Source organism: Brienomyrus brachyistius, unplaced genomic scaffold (assembly GCF_023856365.1).
Source record: "Brienomyrus brachyistius isolate T26 unplaced genomic scaffold, BBRACH_0.4 scaffold36, whole genome shotgun sequence".
Taxonomy (NCBI): domain Eukaryota; kingdom Metazoa; phylum Chordata; class Actinopteri; order Osteoglossiformes; family Mormyridae; genus Brienomyrus; species Brienomyrus brachyistius.
In genome coordinates, this window is record NW_026042311.1 from 303721 (window position 1) to 326579 (window position 22859).

Here is a 22859-nt window from a genome sequence, read left to right on the forward strand (position 1 = left end):
GCAGCAGGTGTGGTTTTGGACTGAGACCAGACTGAGAAGAGCAGACTGGGCAAACAGTGGAGCTGCAGTTTATGAACAAAATAGTACATTGTACAAACTGTACCCAAAGCGAACATTTATTTATCTTTTATGAGAATAACAGTTACTGACATTGTTTTTCTGTAAACAAACTATAATCCTACTCTTTGATTTTGTGCAGTAGATAGAAATTAGGTATAAAGGTATAAGAGAGCAGATCTACTGAGAATGAATTTCTGTGTCGGTTTAGAATCACGTTTGGGATCATGTGGTTTCAGGTGAAACATGCAGGGATGTGCAGTTATAGACAGACTGTGTCAGGATTAGACAGAACAAGCTTTGACAAGTGCTGTCAATGCACAGATTTGTTTTTTTTACATTATTCTATATACAATATTCATGAAAATATATGGGGCGGCATGGTGGTGCAGTGGTTAGCACTGTTGCCTCACACCTCTGGGACCCGGGTTCGAGTCTCCGCCTGGGTCACATGTGTGCGGAGTTTGCATGTTCTCCCCATGTCATCGTGGGGTTTCCTCCGGGTACTCCGGTTTCCCCCCACAGTCCAAAAACATGCTGAGGCTAATTGGAGTTGCTAAATTGCCCGTAGGTGTGCATGTGTGAGTGAATGGTGCGTGAGTGTGCCCTGTGATGGGTTGGCCCCCCATCCTGGGTTGTTCCCTGCCTCGTGCCCATTGCTTCCGGGATAGGCTCCGGACCCCCCGCGACCCAATAGGATAAGCGGTTTGGAAAATGGATGGATGGATGGATGAAAATATATGTCATCTCTTCCTTTTCTTTCTGTGTGTTTGTGCAGGGAGTGTATTTATGTTAGGAAGGACAGTCAAGTTCAGAGTGATCATTTTAATCATCCAAAATAATTCCATACTCTAATAATGAAAATTGAACACTACTCTTATATTTAAGCCAAAAGTTATTGGACCAGCTTCAGCCATCCCCAGGAACAGAAAGATCATATATCAAAAAAGTATCCAACAAATTCCAATAACTGCAGTACAGGGTTATGGGACACACACATCACAGGAAGCACAGGGCACAAGGCAGAGACACCCTGGATGGGATGCCAGTCCATCACAGGGCAAACACTCACTCACATGCTGAGGACAATCAAGAGACACTAATTCACCAAACTGCATGATCTTGGACAGCAGGAAGAAACCTGAGGAAACCCACAGGAACACGGGGAGAACATGCAAGCTGTACATGCAGAACCAGGAGTGGGAACCACACCCACAAGCCTGGAGGTGTGAAGTGAGAGCAGCTGGTCTGAAGTCCTGAAGGGAGCTGGAGCGCCATTTCTTTGGAACAGTGTGGAGCCGTCCTGCATTACTGCTTATCCTGTACAGGGGGGTGGGGAGCCTGGAGCCTGTCCCAGGTGGCACAGGGCGGGGGACACAATGGACAGGATACTAGTTTATAGCAGAGCACAAACTCACACATACAGACTCACACTAAGGGCAGCTTAGAGATTCCAATCGGCTGATCGCAGTTTCATGTTCTCCAAAGTAGGAGGAGAAAGCCCACATTGGAAGAACATGCAGACTTCACACATACAGCAGGAGGGACAGGAAACAAGACAGAGGTTACACCCCGAGACCCCACACCCCCCCACAATCACACATACTGTTAGGATTTATGTAAAAGTTACATTTTAATGCTACAAAATGATGACTGACTATGAACTTCATATTCCAGAACTGTGTTGGAATCTATGCTGACTGTAAGAATGTTACCTTACAGGATTTACCTGTTTCTGCGCCCTGTACCTACAGTAAGGAGCTGGGATCTCTGCTCCTTCAAAGCAGACATACTCACTCACATATGATTACAGTTCTAGTACATAGCAGATACTGTTGCTGAAAGTGGTGAACAAGTGAGGCAAATATAACAATGCAAACATGCCGCTGTCAAGGTGCTGCCTGGGCACTAGTGCAGCTAGGCTGGTATTTCTGGGCTCCACAGACATCACTGGTGGTTGGTGTCGTGGTCACCGGGGTGAAAGACTCGTGCAGCAGGTGTTTCTCAGACAACAAACAGGGACTTACTGGGATCAGGATGGGAGGCTATGGAACCGGCAACACGTAAGGCACAACATCAGTGATCGAACTGGGGAACACAGGACCAGGAAGCACTTAAATGGAGGACTAATGATGGAAGAGACTGGAGACAGCTGGGAGTGTTTAACACGAGGGCTGGAACGAGACCTGAGACCAACAAGCAGCAAACATGGCCTGTTAGAGCCACGTCAGGAAGGAGGCGGGACATTTAATTTCATTTTTATATAGTGCCTCACAGAGTCGTCCCAAGGCACTTTACATAGATGTGTAGTCATACATTACAACATCATTAAAGAGAGTGATACACAACGGGAAAAAGGAAAGAAAGATATTAAATAAAGAAAGCCAGATGACAACGGAGGAGAGGAACCAAAAAACCCCAAGTAAGGAGAAAAACAGACCTCTGGGGGTCCATGGACAACTGGCTGCCCAACCCCCCCCCGGCAGACTAATATTACTGAGAACAGAAAAGAGTGGAGCTGCTTGCTAAAGGCCAGGTGTGAGGTGTGATTAAAGTCTGTCAATAAGCCTGTTCTCCACACTGGCCTGTGTAGGGTGACACTCAAGGCTGCACCCAGGATGACACAGTTAGCAGGTCCAATTCGCAGTGTCACCCCTCCATGGGACTGAACCAGGACTCCAGCTCAGATGGTGCCCCCCCCGGGCAGCACCTGGAAATGTGGGGATGCAGAGAGCATGGATGGTCAGAACATGCGTTGACACATAAATGGACAAGCATAGTGGATAAAAATGGCATTGCTTAATGTGACAGTACCCCCCCCCCCCCAACCCACCAAAAGCATGCGCTCCGGCCATGAAGTCCAAAGGGATTAGACAACAGGGATGGAACCAGACTGGACTCTGGACTAGACAGGGGATGACAGAACAGATGGTAGACAGGACAAGACCAGACAAGACTAGACAGAACACTAGACAGACAGCAACACCAGACATAAGAGCAGTTGCAGGACATCACTAAGGACATGGAGCGGATAAAGGAAAAGCTAGGAACCACAGGTACAGCAGTCCTGTCAGACCCCAAAACAGGATGGACAGGTGGAGGGTCAACAAGAACAGGGGCACAGGATGCAGAAGACAAGGAGAGATACAGGTGGGACAGAGCAACAAGACAAACACTGAGGCACAAAAAGGAATAACATGGGGCATCCAGGGAAGCCAGGTGAAGATTTGGGGCTGGGGACCCTCCTAGGCCCCTTTCCAGGTGAGGCTGAACTCTACCGAATCACAGGACCAGAGGGTCTGGGAGGGCCAGCAGGACCCGAGGACGTGAGGGGTTGGCGGGCGATGAGAGAACCGCAGAGCAGTAGAGCAGCAAGGAGACAACAGGAGAGGAACAGGAAGATGACAAGGGACATACAGGGCAAGAGCAGATACTGGCAAACCCTCTCTGGGAGACAGACATTCTGCCTGCCGCTTTCTTGGGCTCCTGTTGATACTGGTGACCAGAAACTGGGACCAGAGTAACCGGAGTCTGGGATGAAGGAGGGACCCACGTATCAGGACCCAGGGCACTCTAGCAGGACATCCTCTGGATCCATCTTCTCTGGGCTGGTGGCAGCCTGCAGGCATGTGCCGGTGGGACGTCAGGATAGAAAGTGGGCACCAGCAGGCCGTCAGGAGATGAGGTGGGCACCGGCTGGACGTCTGGGGACATTGAGGTGGGTGCTGGCCAGGCATCAGGGGACAGAGAGGTGGACGCTGGCCTGACATTATGGAGCAGTGTGGCAGGTGTCGGCTGGTTACCAGGGAACCGTGTCAGAGTCTATGAGAAGCCTAGAAGCAACCAAGCCTCACCTGTGTTGGACACTGTGGGTGCGGCCTGAGCCTCCCTCTCTGGGCCAGGAGCCTTAAGTGCGGATGTAACGACTGCAACGGCCGGCTCTCCTGGGCCAGATGCTGTAGATGCAGTGTCTTTCAATCACGAGTGCGCTTCCCTAACCATTATGTCACCACTGCTCACTACTATGTGTACTACTAAAAGAGGCAGTAGGGTCTTGTCCAGCCAGCTGACAAAACGTTTCCACATTTAATTGGTACGAAGGACGGTAGGAAACATCTGTATTGTGTGCAGACTTCCAATAAAACCATGTTGAAGCAAAGTCCGACCTCTACTGTGGTCCAGCACTCTGACAACCATAGAACTAGGAGTGAAGCCTGTTCTTCTGTGCTGGAGAGCTTTGGGGAGCATGTTTTGGCGAACAGGGGGACCACAGTAAATCCCGGAGAAGCATCATGTTGTCAGACTTCAAGTGACAATGAGGACGCAGGTCGCCCTACGGCAAACGACATGGAGACGGCAGGCTCCTTTTCTCCAGAGCACCCCACCTCTGCGGGGTTCAGCACACTCACTCCATGCCAGAGGGCCCTGAGGATCTCCGCTATAGCTGTCACACCCTCCACCTGGGAGTCCGGGGAGAGGGCGGCTATGCCCTCTGTCAGAGATGGGCCATTCTCTCTGGGGAAAGATGTACTGCGGCCTGAACCAGCGACATTAGGTATGCTTGACACAAGCAGCAGTGATCGGCTGTAGGGACCTGGGGAATCTACTGGGGCTTGTCGAGTTCCGTCATTCTGTTGGATGCCAGGATGAACGACTCTGGGAGCAGGTGTTGTCAGAAAATAAACTGGGATTTACTGGGATCAAGATGGGAGGCTAGGGAACGAGCAACATGGAGGGCACCACATCAATGGCGAACACAGGGCCAGGAAGCACTTATACAGGAATAACAAGGGAACAGACTGGAAGTAGCTGGGAGTGTTTAACATGAGGGATGGAACGAGACGCGAGACCAACGAGCAGCAGGCATGGCTTATTAGAGCCACGTCAGGGAGGTGGCAGGACATGACGTTTGGGGCTATGGTTAGGGTTAGGATTAGGCTTAGGTTTAGGGTAAATTGTTTGTGGCAGAGAGCGGTCAGTAGTACAAGGACACGACTATGCCACCTGGGGAATTTCACCACAGGAAAAATTACTCAAAATTAACAGCACACAAGTTCATTTACCGAATGGAGCTGGACGTGTTTGTACTATTGACAGTTTGTTGAAAATATAAAACCAAGAAACAAGACAAGCGCTTTAGCATCAATGACCTTAAAAAATTAATCAGCAACCAGCCTTTGGCCACTAGCTGACAAAACCCACGCAAGAAACAGGTGTCCGGTGAAGTTGATCAAAAAGGGGAATGGAGTCCCCTAAACACACACACACACACACACACACACACACACAACTGCCCCACCACACTGATCCCCACACAACTATACTGCACACGGTGAAAGTGTGAACACCACCACCCCAGACCAATCAAATCTTAGTCAGCCAGATCAATAGAGGCAGCCACTGGTATACAAATAAACGGAAAACAAAAAGAAAATACCCCAATCTAACCAAGAATCTGAGTGTTGAAATCTATGAAGAGTGCAAACAATGAGTAACAGAATACAGGCTGTCACTCTGCAGCAGTCCCATACAGAAAGAAAGGGCTCCAAATGCAGGAAAAAGTGCGGCGATCCTTGTCCAAGGTTGCAGTGTTGATGTGCTGCCACCTTCTGGGAAAACGATGAACTGATTTTGAGATTAAGAACATGTATGGTTTTCTGGTGGGTGGCATGGTGGTGCAGTGGTTAGTACTGTTGCCTCACACTTCTGGGATCCAGGTTCGAGTCTCCGCCTGGGTCACATGTGTGCGGAGTTTGCATGTTCTCCCCATGTCGTCGTGGGGATTCTTCCGGGTACTCCGGTTTCCCCCCACAGTCCAAAAACATGCTGAGGCTAATTGGAGTTGCTAAATTGCCCGTAGGTGTGCATGTGTGAGTGAATGGTGTGTGAGTGTGCCCTGCAATGAGCTGACCCTCCATCCTGGGTTGTTCCCTGCCTCGTGCCCATTGCTTCTGGGATAGGCTCCGGACCCCCCGCGACCCAATATAGGATAAGCGGTTTGGAAAATGGATGGATGGATGGATGTGCACTAAAGCACACACGTTTTTTTCTGATGGCTTAAACACATAACTATTGGCTATTTTGCAAAAACTCTTCACACAAATAAAAAAAACCACCAAATCAGCAAAACATTGTAGGTCTCTTGCAAAAACTAATAAATCTTGCTTAACTCTTCAAACCTTTGTAAAAATGGTATTTTTGTACCAATCAGTTAACACAAACCATCATCTTAATAAGCACACAATGCACCAACTACACACTGATGGTAGGAATGGAAAACACATCTGACTTTTGCTTTCTCTGTGCACAAGGTATGTCAATTTGAGGTCATACTTTTGTCATAAATAGTTCTGTAAACACAATTCAAGATTCAAATTTCAAGTATGAATGTTTATTCACATGCATCAAAACAAACACAAGACAACATACAATTTCACTGAGAGAGAGAAAAAAAATCAGTCTTGTCGTCTCTTTGGGTCCGGCCACAGAATTTCATCAACATCACATGCAATGCTTTCTAGTCCAAGGCACCGGGGAAACTCTCCTGGAGTGCCTTATCCTGGCCTGACATGATGCCTGGTCAATATCCTCGCATGCCTCCTCCATTGCCTGTAAAAGAGCCATGCGTTGATGGGGATGACGGTCATAGACCTTCCAGCACCAGGCAGAGAAGAATTCTTCAATCGGATTCAAGAATGGAGAGTAAGGCGGGAGGTTGAGTACAGTGAAGAGTGGGCGACTGTAAACCAGTTGCGAACTAAAGCAGTCCTATGGAAACTAATATTGTCCCATATGATGACATAACTGGTCTGTGAACATTAGTGAGCATATGATGTAGGCTGTCCAGGAATGTAATAATGTGTGCAGTGTTACATGGGCCCAGGGTTGCATGATGGTGAACAGCACCGTTCTGACTTGTAGCTGCACACATAGTTATGTTACCACCACGCTGTCCTGGGACATTGGTTATGGCACCGTGTCCAATAATGTTCCTGCCATGCCAACGCGTTCACTGTTTCTTTCAAAAGGGACTCTGTAAATGTGCTTCATCCTGATTCTGTTGCATGCCAGTACACGAGATAATGCAGAGATGCTCACATTGTTCATGTTTTGGGAGGTGGTGTCATCCTCTATTATACGCTGCTGTATTTCTCGTAGCCTAATGGAATTATTTGTGATCACCATATTGACTATATGGGTCTCTCGTTCTTCAGTGAACATTCTTCCTCTGCCCCCAGATTCTGGATGTCTAGCAGGTCTGTAGAGTAACCTTTTCAGTTTTTACCTGTACAGCATTGTTGTGTTTCTCATTACAGTATAGTACTATTACAAAACGTACTGTGAAGTAACTGTACTAACCGATTCTCATTTGGAACCGTCCTTATGATGCCTGCTACAGCGTAGCGGCTCAGGTCAGGCTGAACCCGTTGGCCAGCTTCCCTCAGGGTCATTCCATGGTTGATCACATGATCCACTGTTGTAGCTCTGATGACATCAGTTATTCTATTTCTTCTTACCCTTCCTCCTTCTTCTTCACCTCCTCATCCTCTAAATTCACCTCCTAGTCTTCATCCTCTTCCTCGCCCTTCTCTAATCCTCACTCTTCTCAGTCTTCCTTCTCCCTCCATTGTTCTCCACACTGAAAGCTTACTGTACCTGTGGCTTATTTATAGAGCTCATGCTGATTGCAAAGTGAACTAATTATCTAAAACCGTTTTCACATGTGACAGTGTGGCCAGACAGTTGGCAAAATAGTGTAAACAATAGCCATAAATTTGTATAGTTTTACTAGGAGTGTGTTGATCATTTAGAAATTGTGTGTAAAACAGTGAGTTGTGTTTACAGTTCCACAAAAAGAGTGCTGTGCAGTGGATTGTATTTACACATTTGCAAATTGTGTGTTACAAAAGTGCAAACTGAGTGCAAAACAGTGAGTAATTTTGCTATAACTATTAATAGTTTTATAAGAATCATTGTTAGTGTTTAAGCATTCAGAAAAACTGTAAAAAAAAATTTAACAATGCAGTCACAGAATAATTATTTTGCATTTTAAAATAGTTTAATACTGCAGCACAGGAACCATACATGCAAAAGTATGGCAAGGCGTTTTAACATTTAATCGCTAGACTGGATGTGTATTGCAGATATCTCTAACTCAATTCTTCCTAGTCAAAGAGAGCATTTCAGATATCCACAATGACATTCTTCCTATCCACAATTGTCATTTCAGATATCTAGAATGGCTATGCGACGTAAATCCGGTAAAATATAAGGCAGCTAAATTATTGATGCCATTCATACTGTTGCTATGACCGTTCACTATAAACTCCTTATTACAAATAAATTAATAACTACATACGGTTCGTTGCTGAATATATAGTTTTTGCTGTTAATGCAGAACAGAAAGTTTAGCTCATCTGCACTGTTCAGCACAATGACAAACACCAGTGCAATTAAATCAATATTAGCCAAATGTACCATTTTTGCTCCAGTTTCATTAAATGTTAAAACTGCCAGTTATACTTTGTAAAGATTTAAAGATAACTGTTCTGCCAGTTTAAATAAGCCCGTGATTCACCCCTCTAACAAATGGACTGTGCCGAATACAACATCACAGTCACGTTTGACACGTAATACATATGTTGCCTATACGTATTAACAACGTAGGACTCACATGGCTGAACGTAGAGACCACGTGACTACAACGTACAGGGCACGTACTGCATACGTATAGCCCTTACGTCAAAAGGGGTGTGTATGTTTATGCCAACCAATAGCATAGATGCATTAAAGGTACAAACGTCTTAAGAGGTTCAAATTGGCCACATTAACATGCAGTTTTAAGACGTGTTAAGATGTCCGAATGGCTTAACACGTAAATAATATACGTGTTAAGACGTAATTTGTTTGACGTGTTGACATGGGTGTCAAAGTAGATGTTAAGTCCCAAATGGCCTTCCATAACAAAGTGATCTTTCAAAATAAAATAAAATTCTTCACCCTTTGGTTATTATTCTCTGTGACTTTCCTTATGTGTAATGAAATTAACCAGGGTGACAAAATAAATATTACTGTATATACAATATTGTCATGGAAATAAATCAATACTTATGTTTAATCAATTAGCCTATGATTACGGTTTAAAGAAAATTGCGAAGAGCCATTTTCCTTTGCGTCCTAATGATTTTGATTTCATACATCATAAATAAAACCACATATAGTTGATAGTGATGTATTTGTGATTTTTATCTACAGATCATCTGCAGTATATTGAGTCCCTAAGAAAAAAATATATTTTTCAATTATTACAATTGAATTGTTACAATTTACAATTGTTTTGTGTTTCCTCTCAATAGTTTTGTGTTCCCTCACAATACTTTTCCTAATAATAATAACTGTACTCTGTCCATTTAAAGTACAAAAGTTAGAATTAATGGATTAATAAGTATAAACCAAAACAATACAGACATGTCCAGTAAAGTGTACTTTACTGTTTACAGTAACTGGCAGTCATTGCACATAGTGCAATTATTATTATCATCATTATTATTAATTATTATTATTATCATCATCATTATTTGTTATTATTATTATCCATCCATTTTCCCAAACCACTTATCCTACTGGGAGCCTATCCCGGAAGCAATGGGCACGAGGCAGGGAACAACCCAGGATGGGGGGCCAGCCCATCGCAGGGCACACTCACTCACCATGCATTCACACATGCACACCTATGGGCAATTTAGCAACTCCAATTAGGCTCAGCATGTATTTGGACTGTAGGAAGAAACCGGAGTACCTGGAGGAAACCCCATGACGACATGGGAAGAACATGCAAACTCCACACTCACTTAACCCAGGTGGAGACTCGAACCCGGGTCCCAGAGGTGTGAGGCAACAGTGCTAACCACTGCACCACCACGCCGCCCCGTGCTACAGCCAATGGATGGATATTCCATACTTACATGCACTTCACACATTAATGTCAAATGAGAGTATAATTTTCTTTACATGAACTATTAAGTATTAACATGGTCTATATGAGTAATTATGTAACTAATATTAAATAAATTTAAAGAATATATACCATGCAGTGTTGGCCTCCCATCTGCAGGGTAGGTCACACGAATCCCAGCCATAGTCTGTGCCTATGTGTATAGACTTTGCATGTCCTGAATATGTCACATTAGACATGGATTGATATCAAGCTTGGTACTTCATGATTAAAGCTAAATCAATAACGTAAAACATTCCCATTTAAATATTCAATTGCTTGGAAAAAGGCCTATTTACCAATTAAACCAGTAGCAATAGCACATAAATCCATTAAATACACAGATTAAGTTTAATTTGGTCTCAGATATTACAAAACCTCATGAATAATACACTGACATTAGGTCTATATATTTGTGTGTTTTTTCCCATTAGCCTAGCCTACTTTTTGTCTCTGGGGAAAAGGATACGAATGAACTCGCATGTACGCTAAACATGACTTTATACACAAACACGGAATGTAGTGTCCAGTGTTCAAACTCATTGATTTCAGGTCATTTTCACCTGTTGAAATGATTGAAGACAACAAAAAGATCATTTAAAGCATAATTGCATTTATTTTCTAATTAGATGTCAGCAAAACATTAAACAATTGTATGTAGTAATTGCAAGAAAACAAAAAGAAAACAAAATGTACCATTTTAAGTTTCTGGTACTGTGACATAACACTGATATCAGCGCATTTAACAACGTTACACATGACAGGCTAAACTATTCCTTCTAAGCTAGGTATCCTAAACTCAGTACGTCCAAACAAAAGCAAAAACAGAAATACTGTCACAGGTCCAGGGCGGACTGAGAGCGACAGCGTGTCATGGAGCAAGCAGAAACAGAGAGTGGACGACTCACTCAGGGATTCAAAGGAGGAAAGGGGATAAACACTAGAGACACTAATAAAAACAAAAGCAGACCACGAGGGGTCAAAAACAAGACAAGGAACAACAGTAATCAAATAAGAAATCGGTCGGTGGGTCACAAGCTTTTTTTTTTTTTTTCCCTCCACCACCCCCCCTCTGCGGAGGACCACTTTATTGTGCCCGAGATGTTATTTCAGGTGGAGTCTAGGACCCAACCTGACACGTGTGTATAGACAAACAGGCACACACATATACAAGCATACGTTCCCACCCTCATGCAGACATAAACAAATATTTACACATTCACCCAACATTTAGACACACAGAAATGAACGCTGTACACATACTCTCACTCCCCATATATACTCTATGTGGACCCCTATTTTTCCTCTGGCAAGGAGACCAGAAGATCACCCCGGACTCGCAGTAGCCGAGAAGCCCACCAGCCCAGACGGCCAGCTCTTCCTCTCAGCCCCCAGCCCCAAATGGCGAACAGGGAACGGGGGTGTGAAAAGACCCCATGCCCCCCTTCGCCCGCTCAGATGTGGTGTTGGTGTGTGTTGTTCTAAAGTGCTTTTAAAACAGGTGAAGGGCATGGCACTAACCACCCCCTGCCGACCAACAGCTGGTGTTAGCTCGGCCTCTCCCCAGAGCCCTCAATGTCTATGTGTGATTAAAATTGAGATGTGGGCCCTGGCACCAGAGGTAAGGCTGAATGAACAGACCGCCCTCTGGATGCCATTCTGTGTGCCCATCCCCAACGCCCTAAATGTATGTGTCATGAGAGAGTAAGTAATGAGAGTGTCTACGTTGTAGTGTATGAATGAGGTACAGGTGGTCGCGAGGGGACAGAGGAGGAATACCTACCCTGCATCCCAGCAACGCACCTACACCTCAAAGCCCTACATGTGTGGTGGTGTGATGGAGCGGGAGGAGGGAAGCATTTAGGGATGGGGAGGAAAGGAATGGGGGGGGGCAAAATACCTCCCCCCCCCGGAGCCAGCTCCCCCGCTGACCCCCATAAGCACTCCCCGTTCCCCGAAATCCATCCAGGGAGGGGGGCCCAGGCCCATCCAGACCGGGGCCCAAGGCAGCAGCACCACCGGGCCCCACAGAGCCCAAGGTGCCCCACCGGACCCCACTACAAAGGAAAAGCTACCCCCGCCCCAGCATTCAGTCAACTCCCAGACTGCACAAGACAAAAGACATCCAAAGACATTGTACCTCTCTGAAAGGTAGAAACGTTTCACCGCTCGTCCAAGCAGCTTTGCATGTGCAAATGCACAACCCCTCACTCAACAGAGGTAGAGGCATTAGGCACAACCTGTCTCCAATTTAACCTGTGGCCCTCTCATCATTTGCCAAAACAAAAATAATTCCCAGGAAAAAAACAGACCCAATTCACACCTCCACCAGGTGGACCACCCTTAACGACCCACTCTATTGGAGTAGGAGGGACTGCTAAGGTGTGATGGTTACATCTACCCGCAACTCCCCCCCCCCCCCACTTTTATCACTCAATGAGCCCCCTTAGACTACTTACCCAGGAGGATAAATATGTGGACACTTACTACCTCCCTCAGGCTGAAGAAGCTGCTTGGATGAGCAGCGAAACGTTTCTAACTTTCAGAGACAAGTCCAGTTGCCACGAGTCAACCACCAGAGAGTATGGTCTAAGGTTGCCTGGTTCTTCTGTTCCTCTGTGGTGAAGGGTACCTTAAGGGTACCTTCACCACATTGCCATTTGACACTGACACCTTCACATTGCCTGCTTCTAAATCGCCAATGATCAGTTCTTCCAATAATAATTTGTCCACCTTAGTTTCAACAATATCCAAATTTATAGCATTCAGCTGGATTTCACTGTTTATAACTTCTACTGCCACATCCACAATTTCCAATTCAAATGCTTTTTCAAAAGCCTTTTCTCTAGTCTCCTCCACTTCAACTTCTCCAATTTGTACTTGCACAATTTCACAATTAAATTTACTTTGATCTAAATATTCGAGATCAAACTGGCAGAGGTCTACCAGCACAGCTCCTATCTTCAGACTGTCTTGATGGTTGTCTACAGGCTTTATGGAGATTGTCCTGTTATTTATCACAAAAGCCTCCAACCCATGTACATCTATCCCCTTATCCCTCCCAAGCTGGCTAGTGGGTGGAGTTACTTGGGAGCACTCCTCTTCATCACACCAGCAGATGATCTCTTCCCACTTGTCCCAGGCTGCCCAATAAGCATCATCCGTCCAGCTAACTGCCTTGGCAATTCGCCTTCGGGAATGTGACTCAGTGGAACTGTCAGCCTGGTCAGAAGGTGATTCTGCTGGGGAGCACAGCTCTTTCTCATCTCCCCAGTCAATCACCTCTCCCCACTTGTCCCAAGTTGCCCAGTATCTGTCGTCGCTCCAGCAAACAGCTTTCTCCATTCGTCTGATTCTGAATGAGGAAAAACAACATACAGGCAATGCAATGGAGCTGTCAGTCACTCCTGACATGTGGACTACACTTCTGCACTGACCCACACCTTCCCAATCAACAACCGCATTACTGCACAGGCAGAGCTGCTATCTTTGGTCAGCTGGCTGGCGTGAGATTCTCAATTCCAGACAAGTCTGCACATTCATCTCCATATGTGTAACAGTCTTACTACCTTGTAAATAGTCTGGAGGGTTTGCAGACTACCCCAACACTTTTGATGGAGCTAATTTTAGGTTTATAATGGAACAAAACAGACTGACTACAAGACATCTTGAGTGAGGGTTGGCAACCCTGCATATGACACTAACTAACCTGCACATAAAATTTAAATATAATCCAAACAATATACTGAATTTTACACAAACATATTTCAATATACAGTCATACCTCGGCTCACGAACTTAGTTCCTGACCTGAAAAGTGCGTGACCTCAATCAATTTCTCCCATTTCAAATAATGTAAATATGTATTATGTTCAATATGTTTAAACTTCAGAAACGCTGCATTTTCTTCAATTTTTAATATTTTTCTGTGACCAAGAATCCATCCATCCATTTTCCAAACCGCTTATCCTACTGGGTTGCCTATCCCGGAAGCAATGGGCACAAGGCAGGGAAAAATCGAGGATGGGGGGGCCAGCCCATTGCAGGGCACACTCACACACCATTCACTCACACATGCACTCCTACGGGCAATTTAGCAAGTACCCGGAGGAAAGCCCACGACGACATGGGGAGAACGCGACCAAGAATATAGACTTAAATTAAAATAACCTTACTTGTAACAAATAATGCTGTTGGCACGTCAAACTGTCGGTGCAGCGATAAGAAAATCGGGAGAAGACTAACAATAATAGAGGATTTATAAATGGAAAAATAAGTTCACACAACACGTTATTCACCATGAACTAGGACATATCGCTGTCTTTCACTTTAAGTCACTCTATACATACATATAAACACTTCGAGCACGCGCAGTACAACTCAACACCCCCTACCGTACAATCAAATTATGACAGACTGTGCACATATAACTGAGAGCATACATTTACATTTACATGCTAACAAATGCTAAATTAAATAAAACATTAAAACTGAGCATACGCTGGTCGCTTGAAAGACGCCAAAACACGGAAAAGAACCACAAAACATCCCCCCAAAAAACTAAACAATCAACATTAAAAGACTGAATAACAGTCAAATGCAGTAATTTCGAAAATATTATTGTTTTTTTATTATACTGGACATTTCTTCGCGTTTCGGGTGGTTCTTTGGGGAGCTTTCATCGGACCCTTTTGGGGACGTTTGTGTGTTCGCGGCCCGAAACACGGTTCGACAACCGGTACAAAACAAAACACGATTTATTCGTGAACAGGACTGTTCGTGGGTCGAGGTACCACTGTACATACAAAGACAGATACTAAATAATAATATAAGTTATACGATAAAATGGGAGCAGAAATGCAACGTACCTTGCCATCTTGGTGCAGAAAAGCAAGTGAAGCCGCGTCTTTCAAACCGGTAGCTTCCCACGTGCGGAGGCATCAAATGTAACCAAGCAACAACATAACTAAATAATAACATCATAATACGTATAGTTCTTATATAATAATGACAGTTTTATAAGTTTTTTATTTACTTGTAGAAGTAAATAAGAAAAAAAAATGTGTAAGAACTGCAAAGCAAGAATATAGTAGTAAGCATGAAGCACACATTCAGCTCTGGATAATATCAGACAATGACTTAGAGACACGTGAAATGAACTGCACTCTTGGAGTCTGTCTCTCCCCAAAGCACTATGCACGGTAACTTGTTTAATATGGGAATTATAAAATGACACTTTGGTAACATTTCAAACTGTTGTATCGCGATACATAGCGATCAGTATGTCGAACTGTCACGCCCAGCTCGTACGATCCTCATGTGTGCCACGCCCCCCTAATTATACACATGTGCTTCCCCCTTGTATTCAGCTGTGTCCGATTATTTTCGCCCAGTCCTGTCTATTTCAGTCCATGTCTTGCTTTCGTTCCTGGTCCGTCATTGATGTTAGTTAGTCGATGTTCGTGCTTCGTCCCGTTTTAGTGCTAATAAATCCCAGTTTCCCCGTGTTCTGCCTGCCTGTTTCCTGCCCGTGCGATAGCGCTCGCAACCAGCCCAAAACCTGACATGAACAAGGTTATATATCACACAAGCTTCCCACAAGAACCTGTAATTAGACTAAGCGCGTACCACACTGGGCCCGGCTGCCTTATACCGCAACCGAGCACGATCGTACCGCCCCCCTCCGCAGTTCTGCCCCCCTGTTGCACTTACTGGTCCGGACGCGAGCACGTTTTGTCATAAACCTGCAACTTTTTGTGTGGAAGAAACATAAGAAGCAAAGCTGTGTACCACAGTATGGTAGGATTCATGGTTAATTTCGTGGCTTATTTGGGGCGGTTTTGAGTATGATGATGCACACAGATTTGTCAAGTACACAAAGCAGAGGTTTTTATTTATTCGTGCTGCACGTATAGGAAGATCCACACTTTATGAAATTTCTCAGGCAGACTGATGCTGCGCGGGATACCGGTGCCAAAAAGGTATTGCGGTACCGCATTTTTGAAAGCTGTTCGGTATTACATTACATTACTTTTCGTTAGAACTTGTACTAATTACACTATTTTCGCTTCCGCTAACTATGGGATCATGACGATGGACTCTATATAGCAAAACCACTGCCGAAACTAAGTTATACACTAAGTTAGACCTGCACCCATCATGCTATATAAAATACTAAAACGTCAGCTAGTTAAGTATGATGTCCATAGCTTCACGTCAGTGATTTATGTCAGGGATATACATTGACGTCATCAAAGTTTGATGTTTGAATAATAAATAGATAATAAAGCATAATGTGCTGCGTGGGAAGTGTTTTATATATGCATACCTGTCAAGTTTTGGATTTGAAAATAAGGGAAATTTTCCGGCGCCCGCCGCGAGCAGTCCCACCACCCCAACCAAGCTCCAGTATCCCTTACATTTTAAAGCAGGTGACAAGAAAGCTAATCACCACTTGTCAACCGCTTATAAACTACAATTGGCTTTATGCACAGCTGCACTACTTCCTGAACTTCAGGCAGCTCCTTTGTTTCCTGTCTGCCATTATTGGACAAACTAATTAATCCAGGTGATCAGTTTGTCCAATAATGGCAGACAGGAAACAAAGGAGCTGCCTGAAGTTCAGGAAGTAGTGCAGCTGTGCATTAAGCCAATGATAGGCCTACCTTTGCTGACACTGACATGCTGTGAACATTCATAGCCTAAATGAAAACACAAAAGGGTATATATGAGGAGCATTTATTTAAAGGCTTATTTGCATATTTTCTGTTCATTTAACATTGCTTGTCTTTACATTTACATTTCATTTTCATCCCACATTCTTTTCACATTCACACACTCATTCATTTCATATTGCTTTTTTGTAGTTTTTTTTTCATTTCACATAACTTTTCTTTACTCTTTTAGTGACTTATTGTACTCATTTGTTGCAGACTTTGCATTCTTTAAGACTGTTTTGGAAGGAGTGTATTTGTGGGCTGAGCCAGAGTGGTTAATTTTACATGAGAGTAGAGCGCAAACAGTTCTGTTGTCTAACGACATCCTATTCTCTGTAACAATTTTTCGTACCATGCTAAACACCCTTTCTGAACTTGCATTGCTATGGGGAATGCATAGTAAAGCCTTCATAAGTTTTGGCAGCTCACTGAACCTCATGTCCTTTCCTACCAGGCCCCAAAATTTGTCGATTCTGTCTTCTTGGGGGAGTTGCTTGCTATCTGTCACCTGATAGTCTGTGAATTCCTCCCTCATCTTATCCTCTTTCAGCCTCAACTGGGGGAACAGGGCCCCTAGCCTTTCCACTGTAAAGTAAAACAAGTGTTTGACTGAACATTGCAAATCTAAACAAGTATCAAGTATACTGTGCCAATTATTTCTTTGGTTATCAATGGGGAACTGTCCCCAGAGGATGTTATGATGCAATGTAAAGCCCTTGAGACAAATTGTTTGTAAAAATGGGCTGTACAAAGAAAATTGCCTTGCCTTGCCTAACATCAATAGGCTTTATGCCCAGCTCCACTACTTCCTGAACTTAAGCCAGCTCCTTTATTTCCTGTCAATTTCTGCACTACAATGGTACTGTTACCACACTGCACATAGCTGTACATACTGTACATATCTGTTTATATGGTTCATACTAAATATCCATATTTTTTCAGTTTTTCTGTAATATATTCTGTTAATACACTGCATATATATATATTGTTCTTACTACTACTATAATGATACTGCCACTACATTGCACATACATGTACCTATTGTTCATACATTGTTCATATTACATAGCCATATTTATTCTGCTCTTATAAGGTTACTGCTAATACACTACACATCCAGGTGTGTCTGACCATTGCTAGGGTGGTTGCTAGGGTAAGTAGTGGAGCTGGGCATAAAGCCTATTGGAAACTCTTTCTATTATCTACCTGTCCCTGGAGTTATGTTAAGGCGAGCTGCAGGGTCCAGCACTTTCAGGTCCCTCAGGAGTGGATGGTCGAGGGGAAAGGTGGAGAACATCTTCTTAAGCACTGCCTCATAGAAGCTTCTCACAGTTCTACAACAGCATAAGAGTGAAAAAAATGCATTAGTGGTAATATTTTTAGGCACACTACAGCCCATACTTTCATACTGTCAAAAGATGATATCATAATATAACTACTGGGTAATACACTCACTGAAAGATTTTCTTCTCGGCTGACACAGGGAGCTCAGTGCTTCTCATGAATGCCTTTGTGTCTGCTCCGATAAAGAGATCTTCATCAGCCAACTGATGTCCATCTCCATACTCCACCTCCCTGAGAGGTACACCCACGATTGCCCTGGCTGGTATGAGGTAGCCCAGGATCCTCTTTATCAGCCTGCACGTCTCCTCTTCAAGTCTGTGAATTTGTGCTCCCTCTGACTGCAAATAATATCAATGGTCACAACAAAATAACAGTGAAATAAGAATGCTACAATAAACACAAACATTTAATTATATATTATTATTCACTAATTCATTCAATATCATTGACACCCACCTGGAAGGCAATGTTAAATTCAGATAAAGGCTGAATTTAGCACTCAGGAACAGGAAATAGGTCTTCATGATTGGATCACGCAGATGGCTTGCCAGATCACGCACTTTAACACTCCTCTCTACTTCCTCATGACTGTTAAAGTAGACCTAAAGTACATAGAGATACAGCGTATAGTAAACTGCATAGTAAACTGTGTAGATATCTGCTGAGTGGAGTTACCATCCTACCTGTAGTGCATCCCACTGGTTCAGCACCCTCTGGATGCAGGTTAACAGACTTAGCCATCTTGTGCTGCAGTACCTGAGGAGCTTCAGGTGGTCTGAATCAGTGAAGTCTACAAACTCTTTGTAGACTTAACATCTTTTTGCACTGAGAGATAGAAAATTACTCTGTTAGTGGTTGGAATTGTGAGTGAGTGAGTGACTGAGTGAGTGTGTGTAAAGAATATGAACTGCAGGTCTACTAGGCTACCTTGTTCATGAGCTAGCCACATGCAATGTTGTTACATTGTAACACACACATTAGGCGAGATAAATATCAGGCCTATATGTATGCATTTACCTTTTATCAAAGTGGGTGTATATCCCCACCAGGATGTCTTCCACCGGTACCTGGGCTGCTCTGATGCCACAGCCAGTGGCCAACCGTACGAGGTGGCAGATGCAGCCAAGGTCCTGGATGTGGGGCTGGCTGGTCTTCAGTCTGCTGATGACCGGGATATGTCAGCCTTTCATAACACTCGCATTATCAGAGTTAAAGGCAATCAGGTTATCCCATGGGATGCTTCTTTTTCTATTGGAAACAGGAAGCAATGCCACAAAACGTCTCAGACAAAATGTAAGGTTGTAATTAAATCCAAACTACTAAACATGTCAACAACACAGTGCAGTTCCCCTTACCTTAATGCCTCACTCAGCTTTCCATACAGATTTTCTGCATTTCCTACATTGCATGTAGGCATCTCCAGGAATCTTGTAGCGACCTGCAGAGTGGCCTCATCGTAGAGTCTAGTCAGGATGACGAATTCTTTGTCTGTTGTTCTGTTGTTGGATTCATCACACATCAGTGAAAAGGGCTGAGATCGGCATGTTTTGGCCAACTCATCCTGTAGTTCTGCTGCTATGGCACCTGTTGAGTGTCCAGTAATTAGCTAGTAGCCTACAACATGCATGCCATGGGTTGATGCTCAAATGTTAGAATATTCAAACACATTTCAAACACATTTTATACCGTTTTAGCAAACGTACAGTAGCCCAGCAGTAAGATAGGTAGCTAACGTTATATAGCTAACTTACCTTTGATGAGTTGAGTAGCCTTCGTTTTTCCCGTTGAGTATTTTCGTGCAATAGCAGAGTCCGGGAACATGTCAGCTACACACTTGTTGAAGTCATCATGGAAGGAGAAAGGAATGTTGTTTTTGGCACACAGCATTGCCATTTTTACCTCTGCACTTGTGACCTGGTCTGCCTCAGTGGCATTTCTCGTCACGAATGCTGACATCGCCTGGGCATGTTTTTGTGCCTTCAGCCGGCGCTTGTGCTTGGCGGATTTGTCATGCTGGCAAACATCATTCCTTCCCCGTGTGCGATGCTAAAGTCGCAGTTACAAATTTTACAAAACGCGTGACTGTCCCCCACCCTGCTCTTCTTCAGAAAAATAAATTTGTTGTCCCATTGATCGCGGTATTTACACGAGGGTTTTGGTTTTTTGGCAGGAGTGCCTTCCTTCTCTGTCCTGGCATCCATCATCTGTCTGTTTTTTTCTTCTTTTTTTCCTGTGTTTTTTTCCCCGCGTAGTAGGCTACTGCAGGTGGTAGTTATCGCGAGACTAGTGACAGAGCTGAGATTTGTTTTGGGGGGGGACGTGTCATGCCCGGCTCGTCCGCTCCTCCTGTGTGCCACGCCCCCTGATTACCCACGTGTTTTCTCCCGATTGTACCCAGCTGTATCTAGTTCATTTGCTCAGTCCTGTGTATTTCAGTCCGTGTCTTACCTGAGTCCTTCGTCCGTCATTGATGTTACCTAGTGTACGTCTACGAGCGATGTTTCCTGTGTCCGGTCCGTCCAATAAATCCCCGTTTACCCTTCTTTTGCCTGCTCGCCTGTTACCTGCTCGCTCGCCTGCCAGCGCACTCGCCCGCTTCCCGGACGAGCGTGACAGGACGTTTTTTTTTTTTTTTAATAACGCAGGTTAAAATACGGGAGATTTACGGGAAAATACTAATACGGGAGGACGGCGGGAAAGAAGGGTAAATTACGGGACTTTCCCGGCCAAAACGGGATACTTGACAGGTATGATTAAAAGCGTAAAATAGTCCCAGATCGTCACGTCTTATGTTACGGTCCTCGTACTGCGAAGAGTATGCGCATGACGTCACAGCAGGCGGAAGTCACAGTACTCACACCCACCGAGTAGCAATAAAGACCGAGGGCCAGCGTTAGAGTTTGATTTGAATTCTGCAATAAAACACATGTAAAATGGGAAAGAGCTGTCGTGGGATTGATTGTACAAATACATTTAACACGAGATAGGAGCTATCTTTATAGAGATTGAAAAAAACTAAATAAGTAAGTATAGGACATGGATCGGTCACACATGGCCGATACCCGATCCATCAAATAGGTCTGGATCGGCACCGATACCGAAATATCGGATCGATGCATTTCTTGTTTGTTTCCTCTTGTTTTAAACAAAAGTTTTGGCTGTATTCCATTTAAACAACATTTGATATTATTTATATAGAATTACAGACAAAACTGAAGATAGAACCCCCTGGAGCCTTGGCTGGGTTATGGCCAGACCAGTGGGGCAAATTAACCATGAGGGCCCCAGCATATAGAGCTCATGCTGACCACCTGGGCCCCTGGGGCCCTTTCCACATACAGCAAGCATTAACTCCCAAGGCCCTCAGGGCCCCTGGGACACTTGGCAGATGCCAGCCTCCTGGGGTAATTGGTACACGCCGACCTGGTTCGATATCCATAGCCAACGGAGAATCCTCTGGGTTCAGTTCATGTGTCATTCTTACTGTATAATGTTATTCTGAATTATTTGAGCTCCATAAAATACTTTCAATTGCATCCGTGTGAAATGTTCTGCCCAAATAACCGTATCTTGTCTTTGCTATTTTACTAATAAACTTTCAAATCTAGACAATGACAATGATCTTGCCCAGCTGTGTCCACTTATTTTCGCCCAGTGTCGTCTATTTCAGTCCATGTCTTGCCTTAGTTTCTTGTCTGTCATTGATGTTAGTCGATGTCCGATATTTCCTGCTTTCTGTTTCCCTAATAAATCCCCGTTTTCCCCGACTATCGGCTGCTTGCCTGCTTCCTGCCTGCTTGCCTGCCCGTGCGCTAACGCGCTTTTACCAGCGACCCTGATAGAATGATGGACCAAAAGAAAAGAGAGGCACAGCAGCAGGCCGAGGACCAAAGTCTCGGTCTGCTGCATGAGGTATATTACTGGCTCACCCAGCCCGATGTCCAGGAAGACCCCGTCGTGCTGGAGTTAGCCAGCTCCAGCAGCGATTTCCTGATGGCGATGTCCCCACTTGAGGGCAGGCATCGTCTGGGAGAGGTGCGCGCCAACCTCCACCAGCTGATTCAGCGCATGACAGCACAGAGGTTGGGGCTGGACGCACCGTACATCGCGGAGGTTGTTCCCCAGCCGTCCGTCCCGTCGGATGTGGAGCAGCCTCCCGCGGCTTCCGTGACGCGAAGGAAGAAGAGGAGGAAGAAGCCGGCAGTCGCCCCGACGATCGTCCTGGGAGCGTGCGTGCTCGTCCCCGCTTCTCTCCCAGCCGGTGAGCGAGAGGACTCTCCAGCCGACCCTGACGTCACCAACGTTGCTAAGCTGCCTTCACAGGCAGCTTCCTCTGTCTGGGGAACACACCGGACCGCCAAGGAGCTACGGCCTCCCCTCGAGCGGTACTTCTACCGGCCGGAGCGACTGGTCAACAAGAGGGCCAGCGCAGTGCGGGACACTTTCCCGCGTGTGCCTCGGACTCTGAAAGGGGCCATGCCCGTTTCGCCTGCACGGGACCTGCCAGTCCCGCCGCCTGCAGCAGCTACGCCTGAGGTGCTCCCTTCACCTTTGCCTGCTGCAGCCGCCCGGCCTGAGGCACTTCCTTTGCCTCTGTCCTCGGCCTGAGCAGCCGCCTCTGCCTGCATGTCCGCGGCCTGAGCAACCGCCTCTGCTTTCAGCTCCTGCGCCCATGCCCGAGGCGCTCCCCCTGTCTCCGCCTCTGCCCGAGGCGCTTCCGTCCGTCCCGCCACCTGCTGCAGCTATGC

At 45.1% G+C, this 22859-nt stretch overlaps 3 protein-coding genes and 2 long non-coding RNA genes across 5 annotated transcripts in view; 1 reads left to right on the plus strand and 4 right to left on the minus strand.

The window, feature by feature from the left end:
• The window catches only part of LOC125721932 (NACHT, LRR and PYD domains-containing protein 12-like), a 431572-nt gene that overhangs the window by 167488 nt on the left and 241225 nt on the right, over positions 1-22859 (plus strand). The window lies entirely within an intron of this gene.
• LOC125721933 (NACHT, LRR and PYD domains-containing protein 3-like) overlaps positions 1-22859 on the minus strand; it is a 158438-nt gene that overhangs the window by 12474 nt on the left and 123105 nt on the right. The window lies entirely within an intron of this gene.
• On the minus strand, positions 12490-15081 carry LOC125721955 (uncharacterized). The gene is made up of 2 exons (XM_048998193.1): positions 14920-15081; positions 12490-13406 (listed from the first exon to the last, which is right to left on the minus strand). The coding sequence occupies exons 1-2, from the start codon at positions 14925-14927 to the stop codon at positions 12641-12643; spliced, it is 774 nt and encodes a 257-aa protein (XP_048854150.1). The 5' UTR covers positions 14928-15081; the 3' UTR covers positions 12490-12640.
• Positions 16793-18258, minus strand: LOC125721974 (uncharacterized). The gene is made up of 3 exons (XR_007386027.1): positions 18223-18258; positions 17974-18101; positions 16793-17352 (listed from the first exon to the last, which is right to left on the minus strand). It is a non-coding gene; the product is annotated as an uncharacterized LOC125721974 (long non-coding RNA).
• On the minus strand, positions 18574-19255 carry LOC125721976 (uncharacterized). The gene is made up of 3 exons (XR_007386029.1): positions 19129-19255; positions 18795-18936; positions 18574-18713 (listed from the first exon to the last, which is right to left on the minus strand). It is a non-coding gene; the product is annotated as an uncharacterized LOC125721976 (long non-coding RNA).